This window comes from Cydia pomonella, chromosome 12 (genome assembly GCF_033807575.1).
Source record: "Cydia pomonella isolate Wapato2018A chromosome 12, ilCydPomo1, whole genome shotgun sequence".
NCBI lineage: Eukaryota > Metazoa > Arthropoda > Insecta > Lepidoptera > Tortricidae > Cydia > Cydia pomonella.
This window is the reverse complement of record NC_084714.1, coordinates 8587225-8615186: the sequence shown is the minus strand read 5'-3', so window position 1 is coordinate 8615186 and position 27962 is coordinate 8587225. Positions and strand designations below refer to the sequence as shown.

The window sequence follows — 27962 nt, the reverse complement described above, 5'->3', positions numbered from 1 at the left end:
ATCCAGATACTTTCAATTTGATTGCCGATGTAATGACGCTTTGATCATAACCAAGTATCTTCGTCTATTAGGTATAGCTGTAATACCAAGAAGTAGGATTAGTAGACCAATTTGAACGTACCGTGACATCAGAATGATATCTGAATGATGTCATGTAGTTATCGTGCGTTTCGCTCGCGCCAATATATGTTCAGACAAGTACGAGCGAAATGCTAAATGGCATCATTTAGATGTCACGTTGATATAACGTGTGCATTCGAATTAGCCTGCATGTTTACACTTAAATTCTCTTTGGCGTTGAAACTCTGGGTCTATGAGGTCCCAGGGCGGACAAGTTTTTTGCAGAAATCGCGAAGCGTCTGGTTGACGTAACTGATGACCGAAGAGTTGGCGCTTCCTCGCACAACGTATCAGCACTGCGATACTACGAGGAAATGCCGCCAGCATCCTTGGTATAAAGCCTAAAGGGCCTATTTTATCTATATAGGTATCTATCATGTACTTAAACAAAACTTCTCTTCTATTATCAATAACTCTTTGGTGTAAATTATAACAATACTTTTCCCCCGGCTGATAAATGAAATTCTAATATTACGTAATGGAATTTTCACACTTTTTTTTTCCTAGGCCATGGATGTCGTTAGGTATCTATAAGTACCCACCTAATTTATTTGTTCAACAAAGTATGTAGTTGTTTCATGTAATATTGGGTGACTCCACTCAGAGCTCCTTTAGGTAGGTATAGCCATATGAATATTTTCTAAATTATTTTAAAGTTAGAGAATAGGTCTGAAATTAAGCGAAGAGAGAAAATCGTACTTATTTTAACAATCCACTTTCTAAATATTAACAATAATTAATTACTTCGCGTGTAGTATACCTACTCGTACATATGTTTATTATGTCTAAGTCAAATGGAACTAGGTTAATTGAAATAGCATTTTCTTAATAACGTGGATTGTGTAGGTGAGTAGTGTAGGCATTAGGCATACGTTATAAAATGCTACCCAGTAAGTATTGATATATGAATATTATGATATTTACCAACTATTGAAACGTTGAGTTTCGAAGTTAAGAGCAATTAGTGGCCAATCAACATCAAATCGTGACATGGCTGTATACAATAATATTATTATGTCTCTGTTTTTGATAACGGCTAATTTGAAAGCGTTTTCACACTGTGCGATCCAATATCGGATTTCGGATCCGATATCGGATGTCGGATAGCCCTTGGAGAAATACAGCTGCTAGAGAGTGTCTAGTTCTTTTATTTTTGTACTAACGCTTTCTTCTTATAAACATTTATAAAGCAAATGAATATAAAAACTCACAATTTTCATTTCGCTTCTATGTATATGAATGTTACACAAGGAATTTTTAGTGTGAGTGATCTGTCGATACCCCCCGTCAGGGGGGTATGAGGGGCCGCTACCGCCTTTTTAAGCCATAAAACACAGAGTTTACGAGAAAGTGGCCCCCACCACAGCATAATGCTGACTCGAGAGTTAGCGCTGATAATCCGGCGAGACGTCTAAAGGTGCATGCCCTAAATGCGCCGCTCGCGCGACCTTCGCCCGTTGCTTGCGTTGGTTGTGGCCCTTAAAGCGAGCTTTGCATAAGTTGCGCGTAATTTTATTCAATACGATGGACTCTACATACGGACATATGGAATAAATGTTACAAAAATTCAAATAAATTGCGCTTTTAGTCGAGACTCCGACACTACGAGTACGTCATTTGCAGAGCGGCAGTCGTAATAAAGACAAATATTGTAACGTGTGGCTTTTGTTTCCCTTGTGGGTCGACGCAATGTAGGCCTCAGATGTTTGAGTTAATTTGGCTTACTCGCAACAGGCTTTAATTTAATTTTAATTTATTTCTTTATTTCAGGCCAATTTGCCCATAGATTGTTAGTTATATACAGACTTACAATACTAGTGTTAGTACATCTTAACCTAGGTCTCACGGCTTCATTTGGGGTCTTGGTACACAGGACGATGAGCTGACGCCCAGTGACAAAAAAAATGGACAGTCCCATCTCTCCGCTATATCTACCAGCAAGCTGTTGGTGCTGTTGGTTAATTAAATTGAATGTTGCTTAAGATTTTATTAAATATTCTTTGATCCTTACGTGTCGGAAATTTTTTAAAATTGCGTAATTTCCACATGGATTTTTTTTGGGAAGATATAAGATTTTGTAAAATTTCCTTTATTTCTTCTGGAATTTTCTTGAAATGCCTTTTTTTGCGAAACTTTCTGCAACTTGCACAAGGTATTTTATTATGATTATGAATTTGTGTGAGCAAGATTATTTGATATTCTCTTCCATTTAGTGAATTAACATTTACATAGTCGTTACAGAAATAGCAACCCATTTGGCCCTCAGTGTTCTAGTAAATAATACATAATATGTACATATTAGTGTCCATTACTATTGTATGCTTTTGAGCAGAAATGGCAATGTGCCAAGCCCTGTCATTCCCTGGTTATGATTACCTACATACTCTGTATACCACAGATGTACCAGTATAAGGATGACCTTGGAGTATGTATACCTATTTACTATGGATCTCGAGGTCACATTATCCTAAAAGCGTGCTCAGACTCGGGGTAAAATCTTTATGAAGTAGAAGCTCTTCACAAACATAGGTACATCCTTAGCCATTGTATTTATGTACGTGTTTACTATGTGTATAGTATAAGTTCAAGCTCTATCTCAAAGACACGTGTAAGTTCCTTGCACGTGCAAGCATGACATTGAATTGTTCAAGGGGAACCTTAAGAAGAAAATATTTCAACATAACATTTTGCTTCGCGGAAACTTTGTTTTGTTTTGTACGTTGCAAAATGGACGAATTTTTCATTACTGAAGCCGCCTACGGTTACCTATATCTAAGGAAGGTTTTCATCGTACCACGACCAGTTTTAACATTTGTAGGCATACACAAATGAGAACTAAGACACGTAAGGTACTCAGGGCAAAATGTTTGCAATTTACTACTAAATATTCTACCGTAATTTCATTAGCGTAAGATGGGTGCGATATATTTTTTCTTTTAGCAAAGATAATAAAAGAGCAGTGTTATTAGCTTTCTAAATTTCTACATTTTAACAGGCAAAATATCTTCACTAAAGTCTCGTTTAATCACTATATCCTAGACACGGAATGTAGTGTCATCGATTCACAACTATGCAAGTGTAAGTTAGTACTGGTAGAACCACTCTTTTCCGGTTTCAGAGGTGCTATTCTATTCGCTTAGGAAGCTAAAGCGAGTCTAACAATTAGGCGGACCAGTATAAATCTATTATCATTTAAAGGATGTCCCAAAAATAACGCAAGATTTGAATTTCACGGAAAAACATATTTTTTCGGCATTATATTATTTGTTTATAAAATCATAAAATACACTAAATAGGTAATGTGTGGAAAAACACGTCAGGCTAATGGCCTCCACGGCTTTGCTGGCACATAAGCACCCTTTAATCAAAATTTTCCGTGACTATTTTGCAAACATTCAGCTGAATTTCACCGATGCAGCGTCGAATTTCCTCCTTGAAAGCATGGGTGGTTGTAGGCTTGTTGACATAGACTTTTGACTTTAATTAACCCCACCCATCACCATCTTTGGCACTTTTGGACTGGGTGGGAGTCGGAATGGGATTGATATTATAAGTAGGGCAGTATATTAATTAAATACTTTTTTTTAGAGTTAGTTTTAGTGTCTTTGTTTGCTTTTATTTGTATTTTATGTGCATGCGTTTTGGTTTTAGATTTAAAGTTTTGACATAGTGATTTTTGTACTTAGTTATTAAATTGTAACTTTAATTTTGTGGAATATGGACTATTTGCTTCGATGATTAAATGAGATATTTTATAATATTGTAGCCAAATTATGACATTAAATTAACCCCATAAAAAGAAGTTTAAGGGTGTTATCCCAGAAGACCTAGGGGACAATTCTGATCGCTGAAACGAGAGAGTATACGAATATGAAATACCTCAATGCATCATGCAGTAATTGCATTGTTTCTAGGGCTGTATAGCAAGTTGAAATATTATTCAATAATGAAATAGCGTCGTATTTCGTATAACCCGCCATTTTTACAAACTCTAAACATTCAGCAGCGATATCATGGTCGTATTTTTATCACCTGTAATGCCATGCGTCACTTTGGCTCTTACATACTTGTAAGAACGTGACAGGCATGGTGACAAATGACAAAGAGCCGACCATATTAGCCCTACAGCTGTCAAATAGTTTTTTTGGGTTGCCGGCACTAAAATGCAAAAATGGCGGCAAATTCAAATCTTGCGTTCTTATTAGGACATCCGTTATTTGAATTAAACTCATACAAATACAATTTTAGTTTTTTTCTTTTTGTTGTTTTGGTTTGTATTTTATTCAGGACGGGGTGGTTCAGAGAAACCCTAAGGAATATAAGCCAAAAGATTCGAAGTATGATATTTCTAATGGCTATTTTTTTAATTATTTATTTTTTAGTTAGGTTACATCCATCCAACCGTCATGAAATTATTTTTTCTTTAATGCTATCCCGAACGCAGTAAACTTTTTGTGACAATTTTATGTGTAAATATTATGATAATTGATCATATTAACTTAATTGTATTGTTAAGGGTCTAAGCGCCACAGAAACACTGGTACAGTCAAGTGCAAAAATATGTATCGAAAGAATCGTCTCATAAATATGGTACTACGTCTTATTTCACTGGAATAAGATGCTATGGGACATATTTTTGAGTAAGATGTGTACACCCATATTTTTACACTTGACTGTACGTCTTAGCATATAACTCCCCAGCCCTCTTAACAGTGGTAATAGTAGTGCTCGTTGCATCCTGCATCCGCCTCAAACGTGCAGGTAAATCCATTATCGAGTCGAGACTCGTGACCCTGCTCAGTGCACAGGTAATGCGCGGCAATGTCAGTGGATGGTTTAATAATTATGTTGATTGTTGAGTCATCAAATGGATCTTACAGACTTTCGTTATTCGAATCAAATCATTCAGCGATCTCGCGTCGAATGTTTGTAGACATTTTGAAGTTTTGACATTAATTAAATATGTGCAAAAATATGGTAAATAGATAGTTTTTTTTTTTTTAAATTAAGGCAACGTAACAAGATTTCAAGAAACTGTCTTACGCACCAGCATTCGATGCGGGAGGTGTACCTACAGGCTGGGTCAATGATGAGCTATATTTTGGAAGGAACTTGAGGTCAATGTTATCTATTGGACTAAATATACAATATTTGACAATACTACAAAATTACTTGTATTAAAAAAAGAAACGTCAAAACCATTCCGTTCACGCTTAAGGCAGCTTAAGGCGTTTTCATTTTTGTAGCTGTTTGTGGATTTTTAACAAAAAAGCGTCTAAGTTTAGAGTCGGTTTCGCATCCAGGCCATAATTGTAAAAAAAAAATTGAGTCGGTTTGAAGCAAACAACAGATAAACGACTCTTAAAAGTGATAAAAAAAAAGTAAAAAATGCGGGATCGGAAAATACTGACTGAATTGGAAAGTGTATATTGTGTTTGACAAAAAAATGCAAGAAACACTTATCTACGCTATAAAAATAAGTTCTTCTAGTGAAGAAAATATAAACGTTCCTGGCAAAAATACATCGGTTTTTTTTCAACAATTGTCCTTACGCCAATATAACTATTAATTTCTATTAAAGTACTTATAGTTACACAAATGTTTTTTTTTCTTCGCAGTAGTCGTGAAAAGCACGATGTAATGTCTCGGCCGGCAACGCTTAAGATGGGTTCCTTATTATTTGAGGGCCTCCACTAACTTGTCGGCCCTCAAACTCACTCGTCCATCTTTGAGCTGTTTTCCGTCCTCTCCTACAATGTACTATAGACGCTGAAAAAGGGTCCCCACTCAGCTTTTCCATGGCAAGCCAGATAGCCCTGATTTTATGTGGAGACCTAACCTATAACCAGAGTGCACATCAGTACACGTCAAACAGCGTGCAGCGGTTACAGTATTTCTGGTTTGGTCCACCAGTATACGTAGTTTTATTTGTCCTACACACTCTACACAGTCCTACATGTATATGTATTATGTATTATAACTCACTCTTAGTAATAAACGCAAATTGACGAAGATTTCCTCGTTACCTAATTCGTATCACTCTTCCAGAATTTAAAAAATACATAGCGGAATTGCATTGCTCGTTAGATAGGCCTTCCAAGGTCTCTGGTCATGTATTATTTATTAGTTTTATTACCATAAATTACGTGTCTGAGGGGATGTTGTTCCTATGACATAATACCAAGGTTGAAGTTTCTTGTAGTTAAGTTAGTTGATGGAATATGTTAAATTTATAACGACTAGACAATAATATTTACCGTATTAGATATAATTTATTTTACACAATTCACAAAATCGCAGTTACTATTTCACAATATTTTAATTTAAGAAACCGGAATTTAGGTACATTACATTAAACACATGGGGCGTTTGACTGCCTACCGCCATAATTAGGTAATTTTACTAAATTACTTTTCCATTTATAGGCATATACTTTTTGCCTGGACTGCCCCGACGTTTAGACCTTGTATCAAAATATTTTGAAAAAAATTAGAATCTTAATGTTACCTAATTTTTTTCTTAAAAGCGCTTCAAGCTGTATATTAATATATGTATTGGGAATAAGGCTAGAGCTTTCCGCTCATGTGTAAACAGGAAGTGTGTTCGCTTGAATCGTATGAAAGCATCGTGTTTACAGTTAGCCAATTGAATATTTATTTACATATCTATAGGTATTGTAACGAAGTTGCATAATGTATAAGGAATATTTCTGTTTATTTGTAGAAAATGCAATTGAGTAAGTAAGAGTGGTTAAAGTTAGTTCTAATAGTGTTTAGGAAATATCATTACATAATTCATAATTATAAATAATACAAAATTACTTAAAATAATATACGTTGTTTTGTTAACATATGTATTTAATTGAGCTAAACTCAAGTGTATTTATATTATCTTCGAAGATACTCTTATAGATATTAGATTAACGTAAAAGTGAAAACCTAGTTGAAGTCCATTGGGAACTATAGACAAACTCAGACAAATGCATTTTATTTTATGCATAGATAGGATTTATCTTAAAACATAAAGACTACTATTTCCATAAATGTTAAGAGCTAACCTGTAATTCACCCCTTCTTCAAGGCCCTATGAATAACTTAAGTATACCGTTAATATAGTAACATGGATGTCAGGCACCAACATAACTGATCTAATAACGATGCTTATTGACTTGTTGAAATAAACTATTTTCCACTATGTACGAAATAAAGCATTGCCTGGTAACACCGCTATCGTTTTATTCAGAATAGAAAGGATCTAGGGGGGTTGCGATTACGATCATAATATTCATATACATCAACCTCGTCCACTGCTAGTAAACTTAGTAATAAGCCCCAAGGATCTTCACAAATACTATAGGCGTATGCTCTGCTCTCATTTTACGGTTTTCTATATACCTACTTAGGGCTACGGCTACCTTGTTGAGGGCTATCTCTTGTTTATGAAGGTCCACATACAAATGCGATTCGATCATTCATGACTTAAGAGTCCTCTCCGAGGTTCCTTATTAGGTAGGTATATGAAATGGGACAATGCAAACCTTAACCGTATTAACAGTAACACTTATTTAACTATTCTAGAACTTAAACGCTTTAGACAACTTTATACTTAATCCTAAATTGTATTAAAAATGTAGCCTAGTAAGAGTAGTCTGACTGCACTAACTAAGAACTAAAGATTTTTAGGATGCAAGTTATGATCCTGGTTAATCCTAACTGCATCCGCTAGTTAGAACACTGCATTAAGTAAAGTGTGTGAAGCGCCTTATGCCTTTGCAATAAACTGTTCAAAATTGTAATTGTTCACAATAACTCATACGTCGTAGAAAGACTCGTATCAAATTCGTAGCAATGTTTATGAGCTCTAAAATGTTTATGTGACATTTACAAGTAGGACATAATTATAATGCTCATGTTTTGGTATGATGGAAAGGGACAAACGATGATTAGCGGCATCGTAACTTTAGTACACGTTTATGAAGGGGAATGAGAATCGGAAACACACGACTGCCGTGGCAAAGTCACCGTAGCAGTTCAACCATTGAAGGACCATTCCACCGTTACGTTATCGACATTTGTACTACGAGTAATTGTGGTGACTTTGGAATGCTCCTGGACCGAAACTTTTAAATTAAGAACAGCTACTCGCATTTCGAGTTTTTAATTTAAAACATGCAATGCATGCTCCAAATTAAGTTTAGTGAGCTTGGATACGACGATCCCCGTTAATGAAGAAGGGTAACCGAGTTAATTAAACCGGGCTTATACCGATAGCCCGGAGCTGTAGACCAACTACTTATTGTGGAAATTAATCACCATGTTAGCTTAACGGACATACATGTTATGTATGATAACTTGTTTGACAATACATGAAGAGTCTTAGCGTAGTTAAAAACTTTTAGAAAATAATATCAAATATAATATAAGTATATGTCAAATGTATATGATTCTGCATATTTATTAATTTTTAATTATTTAAATGTTGTGCACTTATAGCCCCGACGGAAGACCAGCGCACCAGCGTTAGCCCAGTCAGGCTAGCACCATGCTGAGTTTTCATATTTTTCATGTCATTTATTACTTGCATGTACAACGTTTTTGCCGACATGATTGTATTCTATTTTTTTAACAATTCTAAATTTAATTCAATAAACTCCGCCAACATCTAGGTATGATGTCGAGAAGATGATAACCTAGACATCTTAGAGTCATGTCGAAAGGCAAGACTATTAAAAACCGCACGCAATACGTTTATTCTTTTGGTAATTATGAAGACACACTGATGGAAATGTTAAACAATAGAAACCCTTAATTGAAAAATTTCCCAAAATACTGGACATAACATTTGACTTTTGTGTTGATTTTCTTCCTTACCAGAGGTTTGAACTCATGACCTTTTCTTTTGTGTCGATTTAAGTTAAGAAATGAAGTGTATAATTACAATAGATAGTTGTAATGACTTTATTGTAGTAACATCTATAGATATATGAAGCCCACAATTGTTTGTATTTGTATTTCAATGAGTGCTCAGTATTGGAAATTAAAAAGAAAATGGAAATTATGAAGGAAAAGCATTCTCCATGCGAAAATCTCTTAAATCTCCACAATAACAGTCATAAACGTGCCACGGAAAAACATGAAATCCCTAATTCATAACCTGTTCAGGCGTTGGTAAGCTTATTTATATTTCAACAACGTCTTGGTGGTTGGTAGGCATTTAGGGCAAATGACGGGTGAAGCTTTCTCACACAGAAAAAGAGGAGAACCACTGTTTTGTATTTGCAAACAAAAGTATGAGGATAATAAACGGTTTCCATTTCTTAGTAAGTTATTTGTAGCCGACGGAATGGAATGTTCTTTACTAAAATTTAATAACATTTTTAATCTGATTTTGATTTAATTTTATTTCGATATCAATAATTTTTATGTCTTAATCTAAGTTTAATATATTAGACTTTTGTTTTTAATGATTATATTAATAACGTATGATTAATAAGAAATAATATGTTACCGAGATAACATTTTTTTTAAGACAAGCGTCTTTGCTTCGGCTACGACATAACTCGTAGCAGTTCGCTACATATGCTTCCATCATCGTGTATAGGATGTGTAAACGACTGTGACAAAATGTGGCAATGTCATTATTAACACATTGCGTGTCGGAAACCCGCTTAGTAGACTCTGTTTGTTGTCGCTTTCCTCTACAAAAAAGAAAACGCTATAATCGGCTACGCGTGTAGCGCTACGAGAAAAGTTATGTACAAGTATTCTTGAATTTCAGTTTGCAACAGTATACTAAAATCCGTAAAATCTAATATAGCAAAGCCATATCTGTCAAGGTTGCACAAAGCAAGGTCAAGATACTGCGGCGAACTATCGGGGTGCGCTGGGATCAATAGACAGAGTGACCCTTCTCCTACACGAATAATGAAGGCATGGACTAACCAATGTTGGAAAGTCTGTAGGGCTCGGAACGGAAACCATTTTACTTTTCAAACCGTTCTCGTTCATTCGCCCAGCAACGAATAAGGTTTCGTTTGAGAAAGAACTGTTTTATTGAAATAATATTTTATGTCAAATTCGTTTGTCTTTCGTTTTTGCGATATAAAACCAAGCCGTTAGAAATAAATTGAAAATATCGAAGTAAGATAGACCGAGTATTGATATCTCTTGCTCTATCAAGCTTTGATATTTTCAGTTGAACCCGTTAACTTCGAAGCTCCATTTTAATAACATCATGTTATATTTTATTTCCTTTAAACTACTTTATCAACTTATAGCTAACATATAGCCATAGCGTCATAATCTACTAATTACTACATCCACTCTTCTCAAACATTATTCTACATTTATTATTACATTATCCTCAGCTATTTAATTTCGTCAAGGTACCTATTATGTAAGTACTTACTATTTAGGAAAAGTACTTAGTTTGAAAAACTATTCATATTTCAAAAAGACTTCATAACAAATTTAAATAAAGTAATACCGAGCAAAACCATTTAGCAAAATTTAATGCTGTACATGAATAAAATTTGTATTTAGAAGAATACATAAGCCTGGGGTTTATGACCGACATCGAATAATGGTCCTGAACGAAACGGATAAGCACATCGTTTGGACGATGTAGCTCTAAAGTTTACGTTGTATGCAAATTATTTCAACATAGCATTATACTTATATGTATAGGGAGTTATTCAGAAGGTTATGTAAATATTTTTGTATGTATGTATGTACGCGTCATCATGTTGATTCAAATAGGGAATGTAAACCGGTTTTTATTATTATGAAATTTATATTTTTATTTGTAGTTTTCCCATACAATTAAAAACTGGTTTGCATTCCCTAGTTAAATTTAACTTCAACTTGTACTTTATATGTAGTTAAAAATGTTGAAATGTCTTTATCAGTTATTGTATTTATGTCGGTAGGTATACCAAAACCCTTCTTAATATTATAAATGCGAAAGTACTGTGTCTGTCTGTCTCTTACGATTAAAGCAGACAAAATTTGGCATGGAGACAGTTTTGAGGCGCGGGGAATAATAAAGGACAGTTTTTGTCAATCATCATCATTTCACGCCGATGAAGTCGCGGGCAAAAACTAGTAAATGACTCTCAGAGATATGCTGTACCATCGACCACACTGTTAACTGTCCATCAAAAAGCATAAGGTCCATCGATTGACAGTTAAGAGCGTTGCTTTTTGACACCCAAAATAAACGTTCGAGATTGTGATGGCTGCAATGATCGGAATCATCTTTCCGGGTCGGAAGCCGTTCGAAATTTTAAGATTACAATTCGATTTGATCATACTCGCAGTGGATCTTGCATGCATGCATTAAGTAACTATGCAATACAGTATATAAATTAAGTAACTATGTATATAGTAGGTATGTGAACTATTGGGGGCCTAGCCAAGATGACAATCGTTTGCAGAAAACAAAACGCTATCATTTCCATACATTATTTACGTTTGTCTTAGCGTTTCGTTTCGTGTCCCTGATCTGCCGTCGGGAAGTTTTCAAAATTGCGAAATAACCACATAGATACATTTCGGACACGTCTCATAATTTTATACGGAAACCGAAATTTCCATTTCCAAAATTAAAGTTTCCTTTGTTTTCCTGAAATATCCGAGAACTTTTTAAAAATTTTCCACTACTTGAATCTGTATGTGAACCTGCCAAAACCATAGAGAAATAAGTAAGCATAGAGGGCTCCATACAACAGTTTACTTATTAATGCTTATTATTTTCGTAGTCGTCATCTAGCGTCATTTAGCGGATTTATCAGTACTGCTACTTGACAGTAGATGTCACGACGAACGAAAAGTCTCATGCTCAAGATTTTTCAGCTCATATTACTCGGACCGTTATTATTAACCGGATTCACAGGAAATCTATTTTCAACTCTTTCTGCTTGTAATACTAGTTGTAAATTGAGCAATACGCTTTATCTCAGTCGCGACACTCGTGACATCTAGTGTCAAATAGCGGTACTGATAAATCCGCTACTTGACGCTAGATGTCAAATACGAAAATAATAAGCGTTTTGGTAAGAAAACTGATGTATGTAATGAGCACATAATGTGTTCATTCCATACACTTACTTATTTCTCTATGGCAAAACGGTCTCTTAAATCTGATTGATATGAAGGTTACCTTATTTTCAATATTACACCTATTTTCAATATTAAATATATATTCACGGTTTAATTAATTATGGCTAGTTTTTAGTTATTTTACATTCAGCCGAGCAAACTGCACTAAGCCTTACCTATGTCAAAAGTTTAATATCAAGAACAGATTTTATAAGTGCCGCATGCTGCACAGTGCTTTGGGAGGGGCTGTAATCCGCAGCGATCATCTCGAGCGTAACTTTTAATCTCTAGAGCTGAATGTGGGATGCGGGAAAAGTAATTCTCCCCTACATGTGGGTAACTTTTTTGTATATTTTGTTTACCTACCCTCGTAATTCCCCACGTACTTGTACAAGTAGAAATTAAAGTCGAGTTTTGAACTTTTATATAAATAAAAGAAAGTTCCAAAATGAAAAGTACAAAAATTGCCTACGAGGCTACTTACAGGTTTTTGCAGAATATAATTAAAAACAAATTGGTTCCGAATATGTATTGTTTTGTTGATATGTTGTCGATGAAATGTTAAAAATATAATAAAAATGTTTTCAACATTGCATACTTTTCTTAATAGTTCGTGTCGCGTATCCTGTGACATGGGTAAGAGCAGAGCTGCGTTTGCTTATTGTACCTACATTTTACATTTAATAAAACTACATATTGTATTTGACTCACGGCTCATAAATTATTTACCGTTTCTTGTGAAATAAATTCCAAGTTCAAAGAGATATTTCAATGTCACTTACGGTTGCTATCATGTTGTTATGCATCGCAGGGCAGTACAATTAACATCAAAAGTAGCGAATCAGACTACGCGTTAAAAATGTCTACCATTCTGTAACAGTTTAACAAATATAATGTGTTTATATGTAGAACAAAATAACCTGTACGCGAACTGTAAGGATTTATCGTCTCTATTCGGAAAAGTATATATGAGTGACAGATACATTTGGTGCGTTGTATCATCCGCTACTATTAATGCTGACTGTACCTGTAGATGAAATTGAAAGTGCAACGTAGGAACTACAACGGGAACAATACAACTTTTCCAAACAAGAACAATTCACACGAGTTACCCTCACATATCTGAGGTAAACTTTGCTAGTGACTCCCAGTTCAACACACGAGTACAAGCTCAAACTAGGGGTTATTAAGAAGCGTATAAGGAAGTTGATCTACAACCTACATGTCTACCCTTAATGATCTCTCTTACATTATGAGAACATTCAAGTACCTAACTATAAGTAACGAGTCTTCCAATTATTACAGGCGGGATTATTTTTTATAGCAACTTCATTGGAGGATGGGAGAATTCATTTTACGCAAAAGGCAAACTCTTATAAGGAATTGTCCGTTTGAGTATTACCGGACGAATAGATGCTTTAAGAATTTTTGTTGCGATTTTTTCCTGTGTTGTTTGTGTAATTTGCAAAATGTTAGCTCGAGTGCCTTTTGTAGGACGGTATGCCGCACGTACAATCCATAACTGAGTCTTGGTTTAGGCTATGCATACCTCGCTTAAAGTGGTCTGTCGGTTCTCGTTTCATGCACACGCGTTGAAGTTCCATTCCTCGTCTCCCATTCCTCTAATCTAATAATTCTTTGTTTCAGAGTACCACGAAACAGAGTCCGTCCATAACTGTCGATGGAACTTCAACGTACCCCGGCCTCGGCTTCGGCCCCATGGGGCCTGTGGCCCCATTGCCTGGCGACTCGGGCACACAGCTCCGGCAGCAACTCGAGTCCACCACTGACCTACCGGCCACAGCCAGCACTAAGAAGGAAAGGACCTTCGTGATAGCGGCCTTTGAGTTCCACCGAGTCGAAACGCCTTTTCTCATCGGCTTGTGGATATTCTTCGCCAGCTTGGCTAAAATAGGTAAGTTTTTACTGTATAGTGTGTACTGCTACTGATATTTTCATAGTCTGGGAAACCTTTGTGTTCCTTGAATATAATTGTCAGAAATATAACATCTCTTTCTTGCGCTAGTATTATCAATTTATCATCCCAAAGATAAGAGATGAGTATCGAACTGCTCTGATGAGACGAATAGCTAACCGTAATATACAATTGTACAAAACGCAAAACCTGACAATAGGACACTGATGGAAAATATGACACGCCTGAAGTTCTCTTTTTCAAATATCAAATATCAATCTATCTATCCTTGAAGAAGAAGTCTCCGTAAAACCTTAAAAATAGTAGTAAAAAATAGTATGTTCTTACTTCAGGGACCATCATTCGACTCGAGAGGTAGTGTACATAACAATAACACACGATACGTTCGGTTAGATATAGTTACTAGACGTTCGGCTAGATATTGTTACGACTGTATTCTTGAAATATCTGCGTATCAGAAGTTCGTCACCTTTAAGCAAGTGCTCCACATAAAAGGCTAAGGTTCTATATAGGGATCGCCTTTGAGCTTATCTCTACCCGGGTAAATGAACCAGGGTAATCACGTAAGAAAGTTACCCGTGCCCGTAAATAGAAACTTGCTCGGCTAACTTGAGTACCTACTGCGATGTACTTGTTATACTCATAGAAGAGCTCATATATTAATAGAAGTATTTTAAACAATATATGGACGACGGAAATTTAATTTCTTGCTTGTGCTCGCACACATTTTGCATCATGTTCCATGGTGCTCCTATGCCATGCAGATCGTCGATATTTAAATGACATTGAAGGCTGATTATGTTTTAACAATTTGATAAAGATTTCATGTTATTTAAATACGACCTTGAGTCACGCCATCAGGCATCTCGCGATAGTCACGCTCACGAATAAGGGCGAACGAGGTGCTTTTTGAGACGACACAGGTTGCATTTCGTGCGCACCAGTCAGCGGCAGCGGCTCACGCTGATTCATCAAAATAACATGAAAACCATATATTTTTTTTTAAAACAGAATCGGCCTCTTGTATCTCATTTTAACACAATCACCGCTGAGCTACGGTCGTAGCCGATACCATGGTTTTTCCGGTGTGTAGCGGAAATGCTTCGTAGAGTCGAGACAACGTGTCGTGATTAGATTTTATTCAACAAGCTACGAAAAGTTATCCCTACGATCATGTACAATTGCTACGAACTGTTGTACGTTGTAGCGTTACGAAAGTGACCCTGAGACCAAGAACCGAATGCGAACTTACATTTTGATGTCGAAATGATATCGTTTTGTTATCATTCGGGCGTGCATTTCACTCGTCGTCATGTAACATCAAAATGCAAGAAACATGTCTCATTAGATCCATTTTGGATCTATAGAGAATGAAGGGTTCCAAAGTTCCAATGTGTATATCATTTAAGATCAGACGACGCAACGGCGCCAAGATGCTACGTCAGCCCGCGTAGCCAACGTGCATATCGTTCACGCTCCATGGCGAACAAAACGCAACTGTCACATTCGCACTAATATGGAAGAGTGATAGAGAGAGATGACTACGCTATGGAGCGTTAACGATTGTAACGTTGGCTACGCGGCCAGGTCAGAAATCGAATTTGTGTTTTCTTTTTATTTGTATTCTTTAAGTATTTTGTTGTTTCTTTGTATTTTTATTTGTTTTGTAGTTTCTCAGTGCCTTGGTAAAGTAATACTGTAATGCTGCAATACGGAACTTCAATAATAAAACCGAAAAACCGAAATATAAAGAGTAAAAAAATAGAGTCGGCCCAAGATAAGTTGGCAGCGACTTTGACAGCCCAGGCAGTGCAAGTGTCATTTTAAACGTCAAACTTCTATGAAATTATGACTTTTGCTTAACACTTGCACAAGCTGGGCTATCAAAATCACTGCCAACTTAGTTTGGTCTGCCTCTGAATCCATGTTTAGGTCAGAGTTCACAGTAGAAATTAGTGAAAGTAAAGTTTAAAATTTTCACTAAAACGTGAAAACGTTTTCAACTTTTTATTTACAAGGGAAACGTTTTAAAAGTAAATTGAATTTATAAACAGAAAGAATAAAACTGTCGTCGAGTTTGCATTTTGATTGCGGTGCGGTGAAAGTCGTTCGAGTTGATTTGTTTTCTGTAGCCACTCCGTCTGGTCGGGCATTGATTGTCTAGGTAGTTAGCGTTCATCAATCAAGTGGCTTCGTTTTGTGTGTCAACTTACTTTAATAGAATAAGATTTTTATGGTCTTAATCATTCCTGTAATTATGAGAATATAATGGTAATATGTTACCTACCGTCATAAAGCAATAATTAAGACAAAAATTTAAGATAAGTTAAGAGATACCTCAAGTCAAGGTGCGTAGCTAACGTGCCAATCGTTGACGCTCCGTAGCGAACGAAACGCAACTGGAACTGTCACACTAATATGGAAGTATAATAATGTCACACTAGTATTCAGAGCACTCAAAACGGCTCATACTAAATGCCCTCATGCTGTAACGTCCTAACGTCAATACATTACATCCTATATGATCCATCATTAGGGGTTATCCATTAATTACATCACACGAATTTCTAAACCCCCCCTCCTCAAACCCCTCTCCCCCTGGTGTGACGTCACTTTTTTGGCAATTTTGTTTTCAACGAGTTGTCGAGGCACATATAATTAATATTTTAACAAAATAATTTTGATGAAAGTAGTATTGGTAAATTTATAACCCTAAACTGATTAGGAAAAAAAGTTAAACAAATAAAACCGATTGTCGATCTAAAAAGTTGTTATTCAACAGTACAACGAACTAAAAAAAAATATATATATTTTCGGTTACTGATGAAGTTAAAGTGACGTCACAAAGTTTGTGACTCCCCTCTTCCCCATGTCACAACGTGTCACATTTTATTAACCCCCTCCCTCCCCTAAATGTGTGATGTAATTAATGGATGACCGCTTATGCACTGTACTGCACTGCACTAAGGAAAGAAAAGTAAGGCGCGATTACTCTGCAGAATTTTGCTGTCTGAAATAAGAACAGGGTGCCTAGCCTAGCGAAACGCTTTGTGTTTATTTATCACTCTTCCATATTAGTACGACAGTGACTGTTGCGTTGCGTTCGCTACGAAGCGTAAACGGTTGGCATGTTGGCTATGCACCCAGGCAAAATATTCGTAAAATATTCTGTAAAATTAATAGTAAAATTTTGACATCTTTAACCACTGTTTAAGAGGAAATGGGACAGCTTCTACATTATACAAACGTAGTCCCCATTTTCCTCTCTGGATATTGACATTATGGAAAATATTTTTCCATAATTGGATGTAAGTATATTAACAATAGCTGTAAAATGCCCCTACGTTTGTTTTTTTATTATTTTAAAAATTAAGAGCGAAAAACAATTTTCATAATGTATAAATGCTCTTAACTCTTATAATAATTAAAAATTCGAAAAAAAATCAAACGTAGGTACATGCATAGCTGTGGTTGATAAATTATCAAAATATTTTCAATGATGTTAATATCCAGAGAGGAAAATGAGGACTACGTCTGTATGAAAACGATTTAGCGCGGATCCTCCACATTCGTCTTATCTTTTTCTTACGCCGAAGAAGGTAATAAATGAAACTCTTCCTTTTTATGTAGTCTATGTATGAACTCGTACAGTCGAAGTCAAAGAATTGTTTATACATTTGTAGCTTAATCTTTTGTAATAAGGTGAAATATGTAAATATTTTTTTGTCGTCGACTGTACCTACCTTTACTTCAAATGTATCCAAGGGCACAACTTTTCCTAGGTAAGGAAACCAGGCCAAGTACCGTTTATATTGTGCCCAAAAGGAAATTACCTCCGTTTTACGCCTTTTTATGTTACATACAGAAATTGCTTTGCCTGTTGAAAGTATTTTCATTTCTCATGCTTTTTATACTATTTCGGTGGCAAACATGCATACGGCCCGCCTGATAGTAAGCAGTATCCGTCCCTATGTACGCCTGTAACTTCAGAGGAGTTACTTGCGCGTTGCCGACCCTAACACTCCGCACCCTGGTTGAGCTCTTAAACTTAATAATAAGAATTTCACAAAAGGATCGTCAAACACCAAAATTGTATAAAAATACTAGTCTAGAAACTTTCTAGAATAAAATCTAAATGTCAAAAAATACGGTGTATATACATTGAATGATCAATTTCATCATTATTAACATAACAATAAATAATTCATTATTTACAATCACACTTAATCCCACGGTGTTTCATCATTCATGTAGTCTTGTGTGCTATATTAGGCTTTAGAGATAAGCTTACGTTTTACATAATTTTTAAATTTACTAACAGTCAGTTATAATATTAGAAGTTTATTGTAAAATCTTACACAATTAGCCATGAATGATTTTTTAATTTAATGGTGTTAGACTTTCCAAGTACTTATATATGTTTTTCACTTTTTTACGAAAAGCAATTAAAATTGGAGTTTAAATGAAATCTGTTGTACAATTTACATTCCGATATTTAACTGACCTCCCTATACCATAAAGTAACGATACTTCTACCTACCAATAAAATGTTAGTTAAAAACCGTCAAGAAATACTATAAAACATTAAATACAATTCATTAGTTGTAAATGACTTTTTTTAATACACATGAATTTTGCTTTCCTCGTATTTGAACTGAAAATTACCTAGAGTGTTTAACTCGGGTGCTAGGCACCATTTCATCCCTTGGTTAACAATCCACTATTGTTTTAATGGAGTCTGAATTCTGATTAAAAAACTTATCGCGAGAAGTACGAGTACCTAGGTATAATTATTCTTAGAAGAAAAAGAAATTTACAGACGGTCTGAATTTACAACTACGGGGATAAGTATGACCTTTGGCCTAAAGGAAAACGTGAAATTTAACTTAAGTTCCACGAAAGTAAGTTGGATCTTGTGAGATTTCTGAAAGGTACCTGTGACCTAGATTCTGGAGCAAAATGCCATTTTACAACTCTTAAAATGCACAGTTGCCTCAGCCGTTCTTAATAAAATTTGTTTCAGTAACTGTGACGTTTCAAGGCCGATTCTGATATAACAATCTGTTAAGGTTTTGATCTTGACAATCGCTCACGCTGATTGGTCGCCGCGTGGGCACATGGTGTCATATCATTAGACATTACACTCGCTCTTATTAGTGAGCGCGACATGCACCGCGAGCCTTGTCAAGGTCATATTATAGCAAAATCAAAGCAATAACATATTCTTAAATTAGAGAAAAGCCTAAGCCTCCTTACCTTTCGTACTGCTTACTGCTACTAGAGTGATCTTTCCACTCGAAGTCACTCGCTCGTTGCGCTCGTTAAGTTCACATTCACTGTAGGTATACGATACGATGACATATTAGGTACTTACTAACTTCGATGTTTCACATTGTATCAGTAACTCGGTTATGTTAGTTCGTACGATATTATGCTACAAGAGAAATCTCAGTCATGTCAAGAAATTTGTTTTTATATGTTATTTTGTGCATGTATAAATAAGGCACAGCGGATGTCATTCCAGATCTAGAGCAAAGCCCAACTGGGGAAGTGCCCACCTTACACAAAGCTGCAGCAAAATAAGACTAGAACCTACTAATAGCGTTGTGTTCCTGTCGGAGAGTAATGGCTCATTTAGACGGCGCACGAACTCCCATACGATTTCAGTTACATTGCTGACTATAGAGGCTACATTCAATTCGCCGACCGATCAAATACCGCAATGTAATGAAGTTCGCATGCGACTTCTCGCACCGTCTAAATGAGCCTTACGGTTGCCAGAGCTCTACCAGGGTGCGGAGTATTAGCGCATGTAACACTTATGGAGTTGCAGACGTCCAAAGGCTACGGATACTATTTACCATTAGGCGGGCCGTATACTTGTTTGCCACCGACGTATTATAATAAAAGGCGAATTGGGACCCGGGTACATCCTTAAACTACGTCCAAAAGAGAGGTAGGGGCATTGTGAATGTCATCTCGCTTTGTGTGGTAGGGCATAGCACATGAGAGCGGATGTCATTCCAGATCTAGAGCAGAGCCCAACAATCATTACAGAAAACCACAGCCAAATAACACTAGACCCTACACATAGTGTTGTGTTCCTGCCGGTGAGTAAGGTTACCAGAGCTCAATGAGGGGAGGGGGGTTTATTAAGTTTACCATATCTATAATAATTCAATGCGGCGGACATCATTCCCTAGAGCAGAGCCCAACTGAACTTACAGAAAACCAAATAACACTAGACCCTACTCAGAGCTCAACCAGGGTGCGGAGTGTTAGGGTCCGCAACGCGCATGTAACTCCTCTGGAGTTGCAGGCGTACATAGGCTACGGAAACTGCTTACCATCAGGCGGGCCGTATGCTTGTTTGCCACCGACGTAGTATAAAAAAAATTAGGTCAGAATTAGCTAAAATCAACATCAATTCGAATCTCTAATTCGCTGGGTCAACGGTCAGCTACGAACACAGCACTACGTCGTAGCAGCTTAGCGTAAAAGTTTTCTATGTGTAGAAATGCTTGGTAAAGGCAAAATAAAATAATAATTAATTTAATTAGCGCTGAATGGGTTAGAAATGAGAATTGGTTAAGAATGAAACGATATGAAAGAAACCACGTATGTAAACATGCAAACGTAGGTATATCATTTTACTACACAATATTTCCAAAATGTTTAAACACCGACATACAATTGTCATTAATAAAAATTACACTGGCTTTTTACACCAAAAGTTGGACAAGACTTTAGATATTTGCCGACGCTGAATAGTAAATTTATTCTTACATTTACCTTTGAGAGCATTTCCCTTGGGCTTGACTGGGACCACGTACCCCCCTTCACCGTTTCGCAACATGCAGAATGCTACAGTGTTGGACCCTTGATGTGTCTTAGAGGTTCGCTTGTGAGATGAATCGCGTTGCGACGGTGTGATTCTAGAGGAAGACGGCGATATACTCGTCGATGACCTGCATTTTGCTTTCGATTTAGCATCAGTTGTCAATGTCTGGCATGTAAAAGCTTTGGGATTGGTATATATATTGTCCAAACGTTTGCTCCCAGGATCAAAGGAAGCGCTAGAAGTATAACAAACTCGTGTTTGAAAATAAGACGTATGGGGTGGTGTAAAGGAAGAGTTTTTAAATTGACATCCAACATCTCTAATATATATAACGCTTGCATCAGCTGCATCCTCTTTAGCCGCATCATTAGGCTCATGCTTTGGATAATCATATTGACAAGATTTAGTGGCAATGTCAAATTGCTTTGTATTTAATGGCGGAACTTGACAAGATAAATGCGTTTGATTTACGTAATATGCTCGAGGTTCAAATGAATTTGGTTTTTGGGATCTAATATGTGGTTGTAGTAATTTATATTGACTTACAGGAAAACATTTAAATGCAGGAATGTAGCAATTCTCTGTTTTATCTTCGTTTTCTACGTAATGTTTTGTCGTTTCGTCATACTGCAGGTTTTTACAAAATGGAATGCATAGGGGTAGATTAACACACCGAGGGCGGTGGCTGCAAGGTGAGGTGCTCTCACAATTGGCTTTTATGACATTGTTTCTTTGACATGACGGGACTACAGTGCATGGAGGATAATGTCTGCAGGCTTTAGTCATCTTAATGAAGCGAGGCGTCGTTTTCTTGGGGATATTCTGCTTTATACTAGACGCGTCGAAATTTACTTTGGGTAGTATTTGACAAAGTGGTACCATTTCACAGCCATGTGGACATTCTTTTGTAATTTCAATTTTTGGATGATATCTGTCTTTTGAGGCAGCCATGCAGGTAAACTCAGTTTCCGATTTACGATCCGTTTTTGGTTGAACTCCTGTACTCGCTTCATCTTCTGTACTGACAGCCAATTCTACATGTCCATGACAGTTGGGACACCTCACAGTCCGTACCTTTTTTGGGATCACTCTAACTTTATTTGTTACAACTTTCATAAGCCTGACTCCACTTTTGCGAGAATTTGATATCTGACTATGACTCATTTTTGCAATATCGTATGCATCCAAAAGTAAAATACAAGACGTGTCGTTTTTTGAAAGGTTTACTGTATATTTTTCGCCTAATCCATCGCCACTCATGCGTGTAAGTTTGTCCTCCATTTCAAAATGAGTTGTATTCTTGGTTGACATATTTGTTATTACTTCTTCTCTGTAGGTTGAAGTTGTTCTCTGTTTAGCTACAGACTTGCTTTTTTTAGCCTCAGTAGCTGTATCATTGTATTTGCATGTACAACCGAGATCATCTATATCACAAGGACATGAATCTTTCAGTCGTTTTTCGCGATCCTTTTTGTTTGTTTTATGACTTTCATGTTTGACATTCCCAGTCTGATATGAGACATAATTTTCAACTCCAGTATTACTATCTATAGAATATGTATTTTGAGGACCATGATCCTTTTTGTTTGTTTTATGACCTTCATGTTTGACATTCCCGGTCTGATATGAGACATAATTTTCAACTCCAGTATTACTATCTATAGAATGTGTATTTTGAGGACCAATCAGGTTACTACTACTTTCAGTGTCTTCAATACTATCTTTCAAACATATTCCTGATGACAGTACACAGTCACGGAGAAAAACACTTTTTACCCTTTTTAAATTTTCTTCATTTTTATCGCATGTATTTAATTTGGGTCTAATGTTGGTAGTGCATTCCTGAACAATATGTACAGGCTCTGAAGGTGCTCTTGGCCACTCGTCGCCTTTCCTATTAAGTGCCCTGAATATGTTAAACGTCGATAAACCAACGTCTTCGTTAAAGCAGCTGTAAGAATTTCTCTTAGCGACACTGTCCAAATCGTAAAACAAACTACTGCCAGAAGCCGCCATCACACCTGATTCACTGGTACATTGTTTATTAAGTGTATAAAACCGTTCATAAGTGACATATTCTTCTTCATTGATTACCATCTCTAATTGTTTCTTTCTTTTCTGTGTGTGTGACCCCAAAATTTACATATATGCTCCTGAAACTTATTTTGGATCTTCCTCCAGATTAGATCTGGAGGTAGACTTTTCTAAAGAGATATCATTTAATCAAAATGACCATAGAACACTTGGCAATTTATAATCCATTAAATATACTTAATTTTAATTACGATATTTTTTAAAGTTTCAGATGTATTAACATTACGACTCTTATTTAATTTAAAATACTTTTGTATTTTTACGTGTTTTTATTTTGTCTCCTTGACATTTCATGACAAAATTATAAAGTTTTTATAATTTTTTCAATGTTTTGTAGTATTATTAAAGAAAGTTTTTATGTAATTGATTTAGTCAAAGAGAATATAAGCACTACGTTTTAGATTTAGTCTTCTAGTAATGATGGAATACCAAAAATTAAAAAAAGTTAAACTGTTAAACTTATATAATACTTATATAGGTGCAAAGTGTCAAATATGTGTCAAGCCGTGGTCAAGCCATCGTAAACATCTATTGCTTGTATAAAGCTAAAACATGCAAATTTTCGCTCTCGCTTAGGGCAGTGCATAATAAATCTTATGTATAAATTGCTATTATTGACAAACTTGTCAGTATTTACCACAAGCTGACCTATTGTCTTCATTGTTACAGGTTTCCACATGGCGCCAAAATTATCGCGCATGTTCCCTGAATCCTGTCTTCTAATCTTCGTGGGTGTTCTCATCGGTGCCTTGCTGCTCAGCACGCACAGTGTCCACGTTCAACCACTTACTCCAGATACCTTCTTTCTCTACATGTTGCCGCCTATTATACTTGATGCTGGTTACTTCATGCCGAACAGACTGTTTTTTGATCATCTTGGAACTATACTGCTGTTCGCTGTGGTGGGAACGGTGTTCAATACGCTAACTATAGGTAAGATTGTAAGGCTTGATTGAAATGGACAAATACTAAAACTATTACTACATGACATTTTTGTCTAGATGTGATCTAAACTTTTTGTGCATTTTATTCAGACAATATTCATTTCTGAAAAATTATCGATGCTTTCACTTGCGACCTCGGGTTGCTTATTCTTGAGGAACAAGATACAATTACTTATCTTAAACTTCAATTGAGTCCTGTCAAACTTAATTTGGCGCCGGCGTCCAAATCTGGCGAATGCGCCACTGGCGCGTCATGCAAAATGCACACGGCCAGCCTGCTAGCCGCCAGGCCTATGCTGTGCGGAAGGTGTGGACCTTTACGCAAACAGAGACAATGTTGAAGTAGATTTATCTAGTCCCGAATAATATCATTCTGCTTTCGCGAGATAAACATCTTCTAAATGTTAAGACTGTCAATTTTTATGATCCTCGTAGTGCCAGTAAAACGTACCGCTGTGTCGTTAAAAGTAAGCTTAGGTGGCTCATACTAAATTTTACGATTAGTGTGATAACAGTTTTATAGCTTCATTGAGACATTTCTAGTGAATATAATTAGTTTTCTAGGAGTTGGGCGGCGGTAATCGCTTACTATCAGGCGATTCGTGTGCTCGTTAGCTCCTATATCATAAAAAAGTGCTAAAATATTCAGACCAAGCTAAGTTGGCAGCGATTTTGATAGCTCAACCTGTGAGTGTTAAGTAAACGTCATAATTTCATAGAAGTTTGACATTTAAAATAATACTTGCACTATCTGGGCTGTCAAAATCGCTGCCAACTTATCTTGGTCTGATTCTATAGTATATTATTAACACGGATTGGTATCAAAAGATGATTGGTACAGTAGGTTATAGGTATTCGCGGGCTTGGTTTCCGCAACCCGACGTCATATTGTCGCGTGGGTGTCGTGGTGGGTTGTCGGCACTACTCTTGCCAACCCAGACTGGTACAGTAATGACTAAAGGAATTAAATCCGCTGTTTGTATTAATTTTATATGCAATAACTAATTAATAATATTTAAATATATTTATTTACTATCACAAAAATGGAGTGCATGTACAGCTAGGTACAAAACATTACAATATAAAAATCGGGTAGAATTAACAAATATTTGTGTAGATCAGTGCAGATAGTAAAATATATGAAACTCCGCGAGCTTCGACTTCGATAGTACCCAACCAAAAAACTTGAGCGCTACGAGCGTATAACCTATAACACGCATGTTTCACATTGTTGCAAAAAGCGCCTATGAATAGAGAACCCACCCAGCGGATTGCTGGCAGTGAATGTGTTGAAGCCAATTAAAACTTTTGTTAGACTCATAAACCATAAAAAAAAATCTTTTTTTCACAGGTGCATCGCTATGGGCGTGCGGACAGACCGGAATGTTTGGCTGCACAACACCTCTACTAGACATGTTCCTGTTCAGTGCTCTAATATCGGCCGTGGACCCCGTCGCTGTGCTGGCGGTCTTTGAAGAGATCCACGTGGATGAAGTCCTGTATATAGTGGTGTTCGGGGAGTCGCTACTGAACGACGCGGTCACCGTTGTGCTGTACCACATGTTTGAGGCTTACACGTAAGGATAGGGGGAGTCCGGGAGATATGACCAGGTGGGAGAGTTGAACCACGACAAATATTTCAATTCAAATTTCGCGCCACCGACGCCGTTGACAGCTCATGTCGTACTTTAACAGAAGGCGCAACTTTTGGCGACGCCATATTGGCCGCTATTAGTCTGGTTTGGAAATGACTGGAGTAAACGTGGTTTCGCTGTCGCGAAGTGAAAAAAATTACAATTTTATATTTTTACACTATTTTGAAAATTAAACAGGTGAGTAGTATTATTTTATCTTATTGTACTTGTTGGTTAATGTAGTTTTACTAACAGTGATCATTTGTAATGTTTATTGTAAGAGTATAAAGAAAACATAATCTATATAAAGTAAAGGGGGGTGCGGGAGAGTTGAGCCGCATGGTGGTAGGGAGACATGATCAGTGGTTCAATTCTCCCACACTGTGCTTAAATAAGGGTTTCCTTTATTTTTATGCAGGCCAAACGTCAAAGGAGGTAAGAGGAAGGTGTTGCAAGATAGCGACAAGAGAAAAAAATCCAAAAATAAAATAAAAAACAAGTGTTGTGTTCCTACCGGTGAGTAAGGTCGCCAGAGCTCAACGAGGGTACGGAGTGCGGAGTGTTAGGGTCGGCAACGCGCATAAAACACCTCTAGAGTTGCAGGCGTCCATAGGCTACGGTCACTGCTTACTATCAGACGGGCCGTATGCTTGTTTGCCACCGACGTAAGTTGCATAAAAAATGTTCGACTGTGTGGTTCCTGCAAAGGATAGGTATATTCACGAAGTTTGCGATGGGTTAACTGGCAAAGATGTGGACAACTTTATTTGACATGAAGAATTATGTTATGTAAAATGAAAAGGACCTTGCATGTGCCTTTGATAATTTGTTGACTGAATTGATCTCATAGAAATAATTCATAATAATAATAATTTAAAGATAATTGATCTCTTGAATTTCATTTAATGTTGCCGATTTAAAATTTTATAAAGTTTATTAAATTTTTATATTTTGTTTTATGGGTAAAAATACTTTGTTACAACTACTTTCCTTTTTTAATAAATATATTGGATTAAACAGCAGTTTTTTCACTGTTTTTCCTACCTAACATATGTATAGTCATATCTCCCACACCCCCTGGTCAACTCTCCCATAGGTTGGGGAGACTTGAGCCAATACCCCGTTTATGAAAAATATTTTTGCAGAACTTAAATTTTGTACTTTATCAGCACTTTGCTATGCTCTAAAGATACCTATTTAGATATGTCATCTATACACGAAATATCGAGTTGCTAACACTTACGGATAAACCTCTAGTGGCTTCTGAGTAAAAAGAGGTTCAAGTCTCCCGGACTCCCCCTACTATACTAACCTTAAATGCCTAGAAAAGTTCATAAGTGTATATGCTCAGTTTTAAGTTAAAAAAGGATTGGGTTATAACTTTATCTGTGATCATATTCTGCAGTCATTGTCTAAGGCGAGGTACATAATTCGTAATTTCGTCGTAATTATGAAACAAAGCCGATTAATGCGTTTATAATCCGAGGTCTATTTTGGTTACAAAATGGATTGACTTAATTGATTTCATCATCATCATAGGCCACACCATCTGTTGTAAATGCTTTTCTTCGTGCTTTACCACCTCCTGCGCACTCACCATTTGTGTGCGATCGATGTGGGAAGAAATGTCGCGCTGCTATAGGACTTTATAGCCTCCAACGGCGGTGCCCAGCATCATAATCCCATAAGCGCCGCAACGAGCATCTACAACGGATGGAATTGATTTCAGATTACTGTAAAACATTTGTGAAATATGACCGATTTGAAAATATGTGAGCATCTCCGTTTTTAAACAATGTTACATGAAAACATAACCTTTAACCTACCTATTCATGTGCAAGAAGTCTTTCAACATTGATATTTGACATCCAAAACGCAAAATCTAATAGAAACTACCGATAACATCGAGGCGATAAGTCGGTGAAGCAAATTGGTTTACCCGATCTCTGCAGTGAGCAAATAAATTACTTCTATCAAAGTCGGACCTTCGGGAGAGTAAATGAATATTGGCACTATTGGAGGATATCTTGATCTTGTCTGGAGTCTCTAGCCGCACTGAGCTCGTGATCTGATAACTCGTACTTAGGATATGAATTTGGTCTGGGATATCTTACGATCTATGCAATCTTTTTCAATATACACGAAAGTAAGAATAGATGTAAACTTGATGAACTTATTACTACGATTTTTTTTTGTGAACATGTGAATGCCAATATGTAAAGTGGATAAATTATAAGTTCTGGGGAATAGCTATGAAAATACATTTTTTTTTCGGACTGGATTTTTTTTACTGCT

At 36.5% G+C, this 27962-nt stretch overlaps 2 protein-coding genes across 13 annotated transcripts in view; one reads left to right on the top strand and one right to left on the bottom strand.

Annotated features, from left to right (window-relative positions):
* Nucleotides 1-27962, top strand: part of LOC133523420 (sodium/hydrogen exchanger 3) — an 87069-nt gene that overhangs the window by 41214 nt on the left and 17893 nt on the right. For all 12 annotated transcript variants that reach the window (XM_061858982.1, XM_061858983.1, XM_061858986.1 and 9 more), the window contains exons 3-5: nt 13866-14133; nt 23759-24022; nt 25385-25610. In XM_061858982.1, coding sequence (XP_061714966.1) covers nt 13866-14133; nt 23759-24022; nt 25385-25610 — 758 coding nt within the window. The remainder of the gene's footprint in view (nt 1-13865; nt 14134-23758; nt 24023-25384; nt 25611-27962) is intronic.
* On the bottom strand, nt 20792-23330 carry LOC133523419 (uncharacterized). The gene has a single exon (XM_061858979.1). The coding sequence runs from the start codon at nt 23090-23092 to the stop codon at nt 20864-20866; it is 2229 nt and encodes a 742-aa protein (XP_061714963.1). The 5' UTR covers nt 23093-23330; the 3' UTR covers nt 20792-20863.